This window comes from Peromyscus eremicus, chromosome 1 (assembly GCF_949786415.1).
Source record: "Peromyscus eremicus chromosome 1, PerEre_H2_v1, whole genome shotgun sequence".
Taxonomy (NCBI): domain Eukaryota; kingdom Metazoa; phylum Chordata; class Mammalia; order Rodentia; family Cricetidae; genus Peromyscus; species Peromyscus eremicus.
In genome coordinates this window covers 163,040,471-163,052,946 of record NC_081416.1, presented here as the reverse complement: position 1 = coordinate 163,052,946, position 12,476 = coordinate 163,040,471, and the positions used below count along the sequence as shown (strand labels likewise).

Here is a 12,476-nt window from a genome sequence, read left to right as displayed (position 1 = left end):
CATAGGACTAGAATAAGGAAAATGCAGGAAAAGGAGAAAGTGAAGGGAAGACAAGAGGATGAAGAGAAGGAAGAGAAAGGATGCAAGAGGAAAAAAGAATGGGAGCAGTAAGAGGAGGAGGAAGTGGTGGGACAGAAAGTGGAAAAGGTGGAAATGGGGAGTCGATGGAGGAAGAAGAAGGGAGGATGAGCAATGAGGAAGTGGAGGAGAAGTCATAAAAGGAGAAAGAGGAAGTTGAAGGAGAGGGAGGGGAGGAGGGTGGACAGTAAATGAAAAAAGGATAGAAGGGGAAAGAGGAAGCAAAGAAGAGAAGGAGAGAAGACAAGATGATTAAGAGGAGGAGGAAGTGCAGGAGCAAGAGAGAAAGTGAAATGGAAAAGCAGGGAGAAAATGAAGGAGGGAAAGTGGAGGTGGAGGCAGATGTGAAGGAGATGAAAGATGGATGAAGAAGGAGGAGTTGGAGAAGGGAGAGTGGGGGATGTAGACAGATGAGGAGGAAAAAGAGTAGAAAATAGGTGAGATGGGAGAGAAAATGAGAGGAACGGAACAGAGGAAGTGGGAGAAGGTAGGAGAAAGGAAGAAGATGGAGGAGGGAATAGAGAACAGGGGGAGGATATGGAGGAGATGAGCAAAGAAGAGATACAAGAGGAAGATATGGGGGGTTAGGATATGAAGGAGAGGAAATGGAGGAGGAAGAGATGGAAGAGGAAGAGATGAAGGGATCGCAGAAACAAGAGGAGATGGATAGAATAGTAAGAGACAGTTGAGGATGAGGAGAAAGACAAGATGGAGAAGGTGGAACAGCAGGAGGAGACAGAAGGAGTAGGAAAAAGATAGATGAAGGAGGAAGAGAAGGTAGAGGAGGAGAAGATGAGGCAAAGGAAAGATAGAAGAAATGAGTGAGGTGAAGATGAAGGAAAAGACAAAGGATGAGGTGGAGGAGTGGGATATGGAAGAGAGGAAGCAGAAAAGGAAGTCAGAGGAGAGGAAGGAAATGGAGGAGGAGATGGAAGAAGCAAGGTAAGGAAGATATGAAGGAGGAAGAGTAGAAAGACAAGATGAAGAATTGGGGAATAAGATGGAGCAGAGGAATATATAATGAAGAGATGCAGATGGGAGATCGTGGAGGAGATGAAGAAGGTGATGGAGGAAAAGGAGATGTGATGGAGGAGTAGGTGCAAGAGAGGAGGGTAAGAAGGAGATGAAAGAGGAAAAGACAGGATATTGAAATGTAGAATGATGAGGAGGGGCAAGGAAAGGAAGGCATGAAAGAGGATGTTGAAAAAGATGGAGATGAAAATGGAAAGGGAGATGGAGGAGGACAGGAGTGAGGAGATCATGGGGTTAGAGAAGAGGGAAGGGGTGGAGGAGAAGGAGATGGATGAAGAAAAGGAGATAGAGGAGAAAGGTGAATGAGAGAAAGAAGATGGAAGGGGTGAGGGATGCAGACATAGAAGACAGAGATGAAGGAACAGGTGAGAGATGAAATTAAAAGAGGATACAGAAGAGGAAGAAATAGAGGAAAGATAGAAGATAGAGTAGGAAGGAGATGAAAAGGAAGAGGTGGCAAAGAAGGAGGAGATGGAGATGGGAAAAACAAGAGATGATAAGGGGATGGAGAAGTGGAAATGGAGGAGGAGAAGGAAATGGGAGAGAAGATGGAGGAGGAGCTGGAGAAAGAGAAGATGGAGCAGGAAGCAACAGAATTGAGAGGAGGAGGCAATGGAAGAGGAGGAAGAGATAGGAGGAGATGTAGGAGGAGGAAATTGAGAAAGACAAGGAAAGAAATGGAGGAGAAGGAAGATGAAGAGGAAGAGATGGAGGAAAAGGAACAGTCAGAAGGAAGAAGAGGTGGAGAAGAAAGTAGAGGAGTAGATGGAGAAATAAGGGATGTAAAAATAGGAGATAAAGAAAAAGAAAGAGATGGAATATAAGTAGGAGATTGATAAGGAAAAGGTAGACAGGAAGAAGAGATATAGGAGAAGGAAGAGCAAGAGATAAATGTGAAAGATGGATGAAGAAGAGGAGATAAAATGGGAGAAGGAGATGAAGAAATAGGACAATGATGAGGGGAAGATAGAGAGAGAAGAAAAGGGGAAGAGAAGAAAGAGAAGGAGATAGAAGAAATGGAGGAAGACAAAGGGAGGAGATAAAGAAGGAGGATACGGTGGTAGAAGAGAAAATGGAGGAAGAGACAGAAGAGGAAGATAAAGAGGAAGAGGAGTAGATAAAGGTAGTGAAAGAGGGGAGGAAGAAAAGATGGAGGAGATAGAAGAGGAAGATAAAGAGGAAGGAGAGTGGATAAAGGTAGTAAAAGAGGGGAGGAAGAAAAGATGGAGGAGGAAGTAAAAAAGGAAATGGACAAAAAAGGAGGAGGAAGAAAAGATGAAGGAAGAAATTGTTAAGTAGGGGGGAAAGGATGAGATGGAGAAGAATGAGGAAGGTAAGGGAGATAGAAGAGGAGCTAGAGGATATAGGAAAAGAGAAGGAGAAAGAGAATGATATGGAGCAGGAGAAAAGGAAGAGGAGGAGGAAAAACAGGAGGAGATGGAGCAGGAGGAGAAGGGGAAGAGAAACAGGAGGAGATAGGAGTAAGGAGAAAGGAGAGGGGAGGAAGAAGAGGAGGAAGTGATGGAAGAAAAGGAAGGGGAAAGAAGAGAAGAACAAATGATTAGGAAATGGAGGAAAGGAAAAGAGAACATGAGAAGGGGAAGGAAGATGAGGAGGAGAAGAAAAATATGGAAGAGAGGGGAAGATGAAAGAAAGAATGTGGAGGGAGAGGAGGAGGTAAAAGGGAAGAGGGTCAGGGAAAGGAGAGAAGGAGGGAAAGATTAGGAAGAAAAGAAAGAGGAGGTAGAAGGAGGAAATGACAGAAGAGTAAAGAAGACAACACAGGATATGAGAAGGCTATGGAGGAGGAGGCAGAGAAAGAAATGGAGGAACAGGAACAGGAGGAAGATAGAAGATGGAAGAAGAATAAGAGGAGAGGAGGGAAGAAGAGAAAGGAAGGATTAGAAGGAAATAACAGAGGGTAAAGAAGAAGAGATGATGAAGGGGATTAGAAGCAGAGAAGGAAGAAAGGAATATGGAGCAGGAAAGGAGAAGGAAGAAAACAGAGGACGAAGAGGAAGTAGAGAAATAGGAAGAGGATATGGAGATGGAGGAAGAGAAGAAAATGTAGGAGGATAAGGAGATGAAGGGCAAGTAGAGGGAAGAGGGGAAATAGTTATAGAAGATGAGGTGGAGAAGGAGGAGGAAGAAAGGAAGAGGATGTATAAGATGATGAAGAGGAGGTGTTGGAAAAAGAGGAGAAGGAAGAGAGGGAGGAGATGGAGGAGGAAGAAATGATGGAGGAAGGGGAGACTATGGAAGACGGGGTGGGAAACTGGGAATCAGAGGATTAAGAGATGTAATTGGAGGGGGAGATGGAGGATGAGGAGAAGGGGAGCCAATGAAGATGAAGGAGAAGGATGAGATGGATAAGAAAATATGTAGGAGAAAGAAGAAAATGAGGAGTAGCTGTCGAAAGAGGAGAGGGGGAAAGTAAAGGAGCAGAAAGAGAAGAGATGGAGGAGGAAGGAGATAAAGACTGGGAGGAGATGAAGAAGAAGCAGGAGATGGAGAAGAAGAAGAGGATCAAAAGAGACACAGGAGGAAGACTAGGAAGAGGAGGAGATTGAGAAGGAGGAAGAGATAGTGGAGGAGATGGAAGAAGAGGATATGGGAGATTAGGATGAATAGAAGTAGAAGGAATTGGAGAAGAAATCAGGGAAAATGAAGGAGGAGATAAAGGGAAGGAGGAAGAGGGGGAGAAGATAGAAGAGGAAGAGGCAGAGAAAGAAGAGGTGGAAAAGGAGGAGGTGAAGGAGATGGAGGAGTACCAGGATGACATTGAGAAAGAGGAGGAGGAAAGGGAAGAGAAGGAGGCCATGGAGGAGGAGAAGGAGGTGGAAGGAGAGGGATGAGGAACATCAGAAGATGGAAGAGGAAGAGATGGAGAAGGAAGAGGAATAGGAGGAAAAGTAGATGAAGGAGAAGGTGCTTGAGGCAGAGGAAGAAGACATAAAAGAGGAAGAGAAGGAAAAGGGAGTAGAAGGAGATGGAGTAGGAGAAGCATGAGGAAGAAGAAGGAAGGGACATGAGAAAATGGAGGGAGGGAATGAGAAAAAGAAGGGGAGAGACGAGATGGAGGAAGACAAGGAAGAGATGGAGGAGATGCAGGAAGAGAAGATGGAGGAGGAAAAGGAGAAGAGGACAAGGTGGCAGGAGGAAGAGAATTAGGGGAGGAGGAGGAAATAGGAGAAAAGGTAACAGAGGAGATGGAGGAGGAAGAGAAGGAGGAAGGAAAGGAGATGGAGGTACAGGGGAGAAGGAAATGGAGAGGGAGAAGAGAAAGCTGGAGAAGAAGAGAAAGAAGTTGGAGGAGGAAGAGGATGAGTATGAGGAGGAGGAGGAGGAGGAGGAGGAGGAGGAGGAGGAGGAGGAGGAGGAGGAGGAGGGGAAGGGAGAGGACAAAGAAATGGAGGAAGAGGAGGAAAAGGAAACAGATGGCTGGCCTGGGAGGAGGCTGCAGCGCCTGAGTTGGGTGGTGATGGGAGTGCCCAAGCATCAGGTACTGCATTGTATGTGAGGAGCTTTGTGGAGCCATATCATGTGGGCAGAGATGGGAAGAGGTCAGAGAAAGATGGCATGTGACAGAGTTGTGAGAGACACGGAGTGGGAATCACATTGGGAGGAAGAAAGAGGGGAGTAGGGGACCCAGGCCAGCTGTAGGGGTGCACCCTCTTCCCATCAGCCTTAGTTTCCACATTTGTTCCTGGAGATGAGTGCTGGTCCATTTTACCCTAGCTGTATTCCCAAACGGCACCCCATCCCTCTTTCTGGAATAGTTGTAGCTTCCCCTGCAGAAGAGGAGACAGAGAGCCAAGAGAGGCATAGGTGTGGATTGTGTGGTCCACAGTCAGTGCTCAATTAGTGCCCCTTCCTTTTCCTGGGGTGTGTGTGGGGGAGCCAGTAGGAAGAAAAGGACAGAAGGGAGGAAGGGAAAGGGAAGGAAGTGTTTATAAAAGCTTAGCATACTGCTGGTGCCCAATAAATGCCCATATTCTCCAGGCAGAGAAGCAGGAAGCAGAGGCTGGCAGAGACCATTGTTAGTGGGGACTGGAGGGCAAGAGAGAGAAAGCATACTAGCAGTACTCAATAAATGTATTCTTTGTCTTGAAAGAGAGTAAACAGAGAGAGGAGAGAGGAGAGGTGGGGGAGGGGAGGGTGTAAAGAGATAAGAGAGGGTGAGTGAAGTGCCTGGTATACAATAGGGGTCAAAGTGTGTTCATTCTTCTCCCAGGAGGGCAGAAAGGGGGGAGACGAATAAGAGATGAGAATGGGTGGGGGTGCAGGAGGGAAAGGAGCCCAGAGTCTGGGACCTCATACACAGCAGGTGCTCACAAGATTCCTAGTGGGGAGGGGCCAGACCCACTGGGTGGGGAGAGCGGACATAGTGGAGGGACAGCAGAGCTGAGCAGAAAGTGCAGAGGCAGAGGGTAGAAAGGGTGGACAAACACCAGGGGGACCAGAAGGACCCTAGGGCTCAGGCAGAGACAGGAGACTGGAGGTGGCAGATGCCCCAGGCCTGGTCCTCAGGGTCACTCCCCTGCCTAGGGCGGAGTAGAAAGCCACTGGCTTCTCTGAAGGAGCTGGAGGCAGGAGCCCCCAGCTGTCAGGACAGGAGACAAGGGTGCATTGTCCTGGCTCTGGCACAGCCTGGTCCAAGGGGGAGGGGAGCCTGGTCTGCCGGGTGTGGGGTGCTGCCTGGCCTCTGCATCCCATGACCCACTGTTCCCTATCTGGGCTGACCTTCCTTCCTGCCTTTCTTGTCTTGAGTCCCTGCTCTCCACCCCTCTGTCCTGTTGAGGGGCAGGAGGGAATGACCCTGCTGCCAGGACTGAGCCCCTCACCCAGGATCTGGGCTGGGCGTGGGTGGGGACAGAGGGGGAGGAAAGACGGAGGCAGAGAAGAGGGAGCCAGCACAGAACCAGCTTTATTCAGGAAAGAACACAGGGCCTGGGCCCCAGCAAAGAGAGACCTGAAAATAGGAGATGGGAAGGAAGGGGTAGGGAACAAGCAGGCAGAGATAGAGAGGGAGAATCAGAGAAAGGCAGAGAGATGGAGAGAGAGAGAGAGAGAGAGAGAGAGAGAGAGAGAGAGAGAGAGAGAGAGAGAAGGCAAAGATGAGAGAGACAAAGACAGACATGGAATGAGAAATACAGAGAGAGGGAAAATCAGGTCAAGACAGAGACAGACACATACGGGAACATCAGAGATAGAGGGAGTATTGGATTGAGAGATGGAGAGAGGCAGAGATGAAGGGAGATAGAAAATTAGAGAGAGAGAGAGACGGAGAGACACAGAAGCAGAGAGAGAGGGAGGGAGGGAGACAGGGAAAATCAGGCACAGAGATGGAGAGACAGAGAGACAGAGAGAGACAGAGAGATGAAGGGGGGGCAGACACAGGCAGAGAGAGGTACAGAAGGATGAGGTTGGAGGCCGTGGAAGGTAGAAGGGGCCCAGTCAGGAGAGGCAAGCGGACAGGTGGAGAGACACCGGGCGCCTTGTGGGCCACCACGGCAGCAGGACCTCTCACCTGGCCTCGGTGTCTGCGTCCCCAACCCCAGCTCAAGCCCTGCAATTTAAGGGGCACCAAGGGGCGGGTCCTGTCCCTATCCACACCTTATCTGGCCAGACCCTGGCCTTGCAGCTAAATTGAGCCTCAGCTGTCAGCACAGGCAGCAACAGCTGACAGTCAGCCACACCACCAACCCTCCCCCATGGCCTGGGCCTCAGGCCCCTGGAGGTCAGCACGGAGCCCCACGCCCATGGGCGTCAGGGAACCCACCAGCTTCAGGACAGGCCTGGTCAGCCATGTTAGGGCCAAGGTGCTCTCCTCAGAAGCGAGGTGTCAGTGGGGCACCAAGTCAGCACTAAGGGCAAACAGAAGGCATTGAATCGGTGCAGGCCTGCACCCTTCCCTCCACAGGCTCCTCATTTAGAACCTTATTTGGTCACAGCTGAGGGTGCACCTGGGATGTCACAGGCCAAGAATAGAAACACTCAGGGAGTCCTGGCAGCTGTCCCCTACCCGGGACTGGACAGGCGACAGGTGGGGGAGGGGTGGGCAGGAAGCAGGGAGATGGAGGCATAGAGAAGGTAAGCAGCCCAGAGACCCAGAGGGACTTCAGAGCCATGGGAAGAGATGGGGTAGTGGGGTGTGGTGGCTTACACCTGTAATTCCGGTACCTGAGGCAGGAGGATCATGGCAAGTTTGAGACCAATTTGAGCTATACAGTGAGACTGTGTCTCAAAAAGGGGAAGAGGGCGTACACACACACACACTCACACACACAAACACATACACACACACACACACACACATACACATACACACACACACACACACACACACACACACGTGGACAAATGGAAGAGTTAACTTGGACACATATGGAGAAGGACAGGCAGACAAAAGAGACCCAGGGAGGGGCTAGAAGGCGGGAAAAGACAGAGGCCAGGAGGCAGCAAAGGTCCCAGGCTCCAGGGCTGAGTGCTCTGGCAATCCAGTATGTGTCCTCCACATGCTGCCTTGGTTTTTACTTTGCAACTTGCCCTTTGACCTCAGAAGTCTTGAGAACCAGATGGCAGCAGCTTGAGCCCCTGCCTTTTACTAGCATGGTGCCAGGATGTGGCCTTCAACTCCAGATGAATTCACTACCAGTGTAGATCCTGGCCAAGGCAGGGTGTCGTACCCCAATCTGGGCCCCTCCTCACCCATAGTCTCTCCTGGGTCCCTGTTACCCAGGCCTGTCCCTTCAGCTGAGGACAATCTCTCCCCTTGTTTCCTACAGGCCCTAGGGCTCAGGGCCAGATCCTGGCCCCCTCCTTCCCCTCTTGGGGCTCATGCCATCACCTCCACTGTTTCTTCAGGGCTCCTCCTGGCTCCAGTCCTCCTTCCACTCTGTCCCAGATAGGTCTGTCTGTCAACACCTCCCCAAATAACTGTGGTGGTGACAGCAGGGCTGCAGTACTCTGGGTACATCAGCAACTTCCAATTCTGGGCCCTCCAGTTTCACAGCCTCTTGAGGATGTCTGGCTGGCGACTGATGGAGGCACTTCTCTTTGCTCCAGTCTGGTGCCCTAGGAAAATATTCCTTCAACAGCCCTTCAGTCTGTTCCTCACCTCCTGCAGGGCTGAGCCCAACTGCTCCTTCTCAGGCGGCCCAGCACACCTGAGAAAATGGCAGCAGCTGTGCCAGTTTCCTGCCCTCCTCACAGCTTCAGATCTCACACACTGGCTGTCCCTGTGGGGGTCAGAAATTCTAAATGGGCTCCCCTGGGCTTACCTCCTGCTTTAAAGGACCCTGTGACTTCATCCAGCCACCCACCAAGTCCATTGTTCCTGAGGGAGACTGGTTATAACCAGTCCTATCTGCTGCCCAACTCCCCTGCACTTGGGAAGTCAAGGTCACAGGCTGCTGGACCCATGGCCATCTTTGGGGACTACTGTCCAGCCTGCTTCCTCACTGATGGTCTAAACCTTAGAAAGGAGTGGTCCCTGCTTCATCTTATGTTACCCTACTGATTTGGGGAGACAGCATGTTGGTCTCTGGCTTCTGTCTCCCTCTGGGCACCGGTCTGTGACCAAGAGTCATCCCCAGGAGCTCAGGTGCAGATAGCAAAAGAGCAGATTTATTGAGGCAGCAGTGGTTGGGGGAGTGGGGACCCTAGGGCAGGGCGCAGGCCTCCCGGGGCCTGGAGTTGCAGGCACTGGATCCTCAGGGCTGTGGCAGCAGGCAGCTGTTCACAGGCAGTGGGTCAGCTTGTGTGCAGCCAGCAGCCGGTCTCCTCCACCTCCTTGGTCACCACCAAGAGCACCTCACACAGGCCTTGGGCCAGGGCAGCTGCCAGGAAGGCCCTGAGGAGATGAGGGAGACTGAGGTCTGGGCAGTTCAGACAGGCCCATCTCTCTGCAGGGTCTTCCCAGTGCTGGTCTCAACCTCTTACTTCCGTCACCACTCACCTGACACCATCCTCGTCCCCCAGCGCTTCAGGTGCCCGAAGCTTTGAGTCCAGGTTATAGTAGATACCATCCACCTGGCGCAGGGCCACCCAGTGCCGGCGGCGCAGTGGCAGGGACAGCAGCCCCAGAGACACAGGAGAGGGTAGGTTCAGGATCAGGCCTAGCACCTGGGGCAGGGCCAACTGTGACAGCGGTCTGGGGAGGGGAGGGACACAGCATGAGGCCGCAGAGGCCCTCGGATACTGCTTCCCTCCCCGGAGTGGCCACTCACCCACCCCCTGACCCTCTACTTGTCAGGGCCGTCTTCGCTTTTGTTTAGCAGGGTCTCGGGTGTCCGAGGTGTGCACCACTGCAGCCGTTCATGGGGTGCTGGGGATGGAACCCCAGTCTCATGCATACTGGTAAGCCTTCTGCCAATGGGGCAGCCCCTCAACTTTCTGTTGTTTGCCTCTCTGAGCCAGGGACTCCATACGCAGCCTAGGCCGGCTTCCGATTCAGTTTTACCTCAGGCCAACAGGCTGGTCTCACCACTCTTAACCTAATCCCCGTCTTTCCCCACCCCAGTCATGAGGCGCTTATGTGGACCCTCACACCACCCTTTTGACCAGTACCAAGTTTATCAGTTTAGCCCATCATTCAGTCAGTCCCCATCTGCCACAGCCTCCCAGGCGAAAACCTCCCCATCTACCTTGAAGCCATCCTCCGCTTTATCCCACACACCCAGGCCAGTGCAGCCCACAGCCTAGGCCCTACCTTCTCCTGTCCCACCACACAGCGGCCAGGCCTAGGCCCTGCAGGGCAGCCATGATCACGTTGACATCATAGTTGCCGGTGCCCAGGAGGCTGCGATGGGGGTTCAGCCGGGAGTCTGGGGCTAGCCTGGGGGTGAGGGGGGCAGAGTCAAGGTTGGGAATCCTGGAAAGGCTTCCATCTTCCCACACAACAGGAGAGGTCCAGCGCCTGGCCTTTGACTCTTCTCTCTCTTCAAGGCCCACACAGCTTATCGGGCCCCAAGGCCTGTTTTCTCTTCCATCCCCAACCCCTGTACTCTCAGCCTGGCTAAAGCTTTTGTCTTTTTCCACTCAGAAACCCTCCCCAGACTCCAGTCTCCCTCCAGCCCGCTCCAGAAGCCTTGAGCTGTCTTGCCGCTCTCACATTCCCACCTCTCCACGACTCTCAAGTGCCCTGGACGAAGTCCCTGACCTTCCATCCACCCTTCTCGTCACGGCCTCTTTCCAGACCAGCCTCAGATGTCATTTCTTCTGGGAAAGGAGCCATTAGACCCCCAGACTGGCCTCAGAACCCCCTCGAATGACAGAGTGCCTCTTTCATTTGGTAATGCCCTGCCCACTCTGTTCACAGCCCTCCCTGGTGCCCCATCTCCCCAGGACAGACTACTGCCTCCTCCAGGGGCAGGTGGGCCTTGCATAGCCTTGGCACCAGCTCTTACCAGCCACCTATTCCCAGATGTCCTGTACGCCCAAGCCTTTCTTCTAGCTCCCTCCAGATGTGGCCCTGCTCTTCTGAAGAGCTGGACCCTTGGAGACCAGTGACATGGAGGGAAATACCTGTGTTTGCTCTCTGTGTCCCTAGCCCTCTCTTCATCTGCCTCAGCTCCAGCTGTTCAGCATGCCCCTGGCATGAAAGAGCTGGTGGCAGGGGAGAGGAATAGTAATCTAGAGAGGAATTTCTTCTAACATAAATCTACAGTTTGAGGATGCTGGATCAGCAGCAGTGAGAAGACACACGGACTGCCTCTGGATGTGGATATAAACTGCAGGCTGGGGTGTCTGTGTGTCTGTGGAGGGACTGTGGGGCTAGAGGTGGGACTAGGAAGAGAGTTTCTTAAGAAAGTGATGGCTGAAATTCTGAGGGGCACCCGGGTGACCAAGAAGAAAAAGAATGCCTTGTAGAATACAGGAACAGCCTGTGTAAAAGCTCGGAGGCACCACAGTGGGGCTGTTTGGGGCCAAGGAGAGCAGTGAAGGAAGACAGCAGAAAGGCAAGGACCCAAAGCCTTGGAGTTCAGGCTGAAGGACCTGGGCTATTCTCTGGTGCTGGGGACCACAGAGGGATGGATGCAGTGGAGGCGCAGGCAGCCGTGGGGCTATGTGTGGGATGGACAGGAGGAGAAAAACAGCTAGGAGGCTGTGACAAGGGTTCAGGTAAGAGAGGTTGAGGCCAAAGCTGGGGCTGAGGCTGTGGGAAGCGGCAGGTGGAAGGGTAGGCAACAGCTTCGGGATCTGAGCCCTGGCCCCGCTAGTGCCCCAGACAGGCTCCCGTGCCTCTGAGGCCTGCTCTTCCAGGGCCAGGTCCGATGGCAATCACCTCTTGCAAATTTCGTCTGCAGCCTCCTGGCTAAAGAGCTGCTGTTGGAGGACGTTGTTGAGAGCGTGGACGGCGCACAGCTCTAGCCGCTGCCGCTCGTGGTACACTGAGGGTGGGCTCGGCCGCGCTTCCGGGGCCTGAGACATGCCCTCCTCGGCTCCTGCTGGGGGTGGGACAAAGAGACGGTGTTAGGGACCCAGGTTCTCCGTCATCTGGGTCTCCAGACTCCTGTGTCCCTGGGCAATGGCCACTGAGATGGGCACCGAGACCAGCTTGGGAGGATATGGGGTCCCTGACCCTGCTACCTAGGTTGTTTCCGGAGCAAAGAGGCATCTTCATGTCCCAGTCTGCTCACCTGGCAATAGAGACCCACCCCACTACATGTCTCTAAGCAAAACGGTCCGGATCACAGTAACCTAGCAACGGAATATCGCCCCTTCTGTCCCAAGGAAACAATACCTTTTTGGTTCCCAAGCAACAGAGCACAACCCACCCCCTTGGTAACCCGGTCTGTTTTCTGATCACCTAGCAATGGAGGACTCCTCCTTCACCGTCTCTGGGTAACAGGGTCTCTTCTGGTCGCCTAGCAACGGAAGACTTCCCCTCGTCAATAACCAGGGTTCTCTCCTCCCGTCACCTGGCAACAAGGCCCTCTCCTAGTCACTAAGCAACAGGAGCCCCCCCTCTTCCTGTCACCTGGCAACCAGGCACGCTCCCACCCGCCTCCATACGGCCCTCGCCAGGCCCTCACCCCTTCGGCCTCTCTGCTCGCTGGGACCGGCCGCTTTCGCATTCCTTGGGCAGCGGCCGGGTGGTACCACGCTGACTGGGCAGGAGGGACGGACTACAGCTCCCGGAGACCTGCGCGCTCAGGACTGCGATTCCCGAAGGCCTCCACGGGGCGCCTATATTGGACGCGCAATCCGGAAGTCCTCCGGGGACGCTCTGCAGCGCGGAACTACATTTCCCATCGGACCACGCAGCCAGTTCTCGTGCAACCCCCAGGGCTCTCTGCTGCCTAGAGGTTTCTGGGAAATATAGTAACTGGGGCTCTCGCGATAGCTTCCAGGAAGTTGGG

General features: G+C 52.9%; 1 protein-coding gene across 7 annotated transcripts; it reads right to left on the bottom strand.

The window, feature by feature from the left end:
• Positions 1-8,723: 8,723 nt before the first annotated feature.
• Josd2 (Josephin domain containing 2) lies at positions 8,724-12,451 on the bottom strand. Of its 7 annotated transcripts, none has more exons than XM_059278099.1 (6): positions 12,150-12,451; positions 11,924-12,035; positions 11,399-11,561; positions 9,824-9,949; positions 9,071-9,265; positions 8,724-8,965 (listed from the first exon to the last, which is right to left on the bottom strand). In XM_059278099.1, the coding sequence occupies exons 3-6, from the start codon at positions 11,542-11,544 to the stop codon at positions 8,866-8,868; spliced, it is 567 nt and encodes a 188-aa protein (XP_059134082.1). In that variant the 5' UTR covers positions 11,545-11,561; positions 11,924-12,035; positions 12,150-12,451; the 3' UTR covers positions 8,724-8,865. The 7 variants fall into 7 exon arrangements, with proteins under 7 accessions (XP_059134082.1, XP_059134096.1, XP_059134090.1 ...); XM_059278113.1 differs by having other exon boundaries at positions 11,399-11,558; XM_059278107.1 differs by lacking the exon at positions 11,924-12,035 and having other exon boundaries at positions 11,399-11,558.
• Positions 12,452-12,476: the final 25 nt, after the last annotated feature.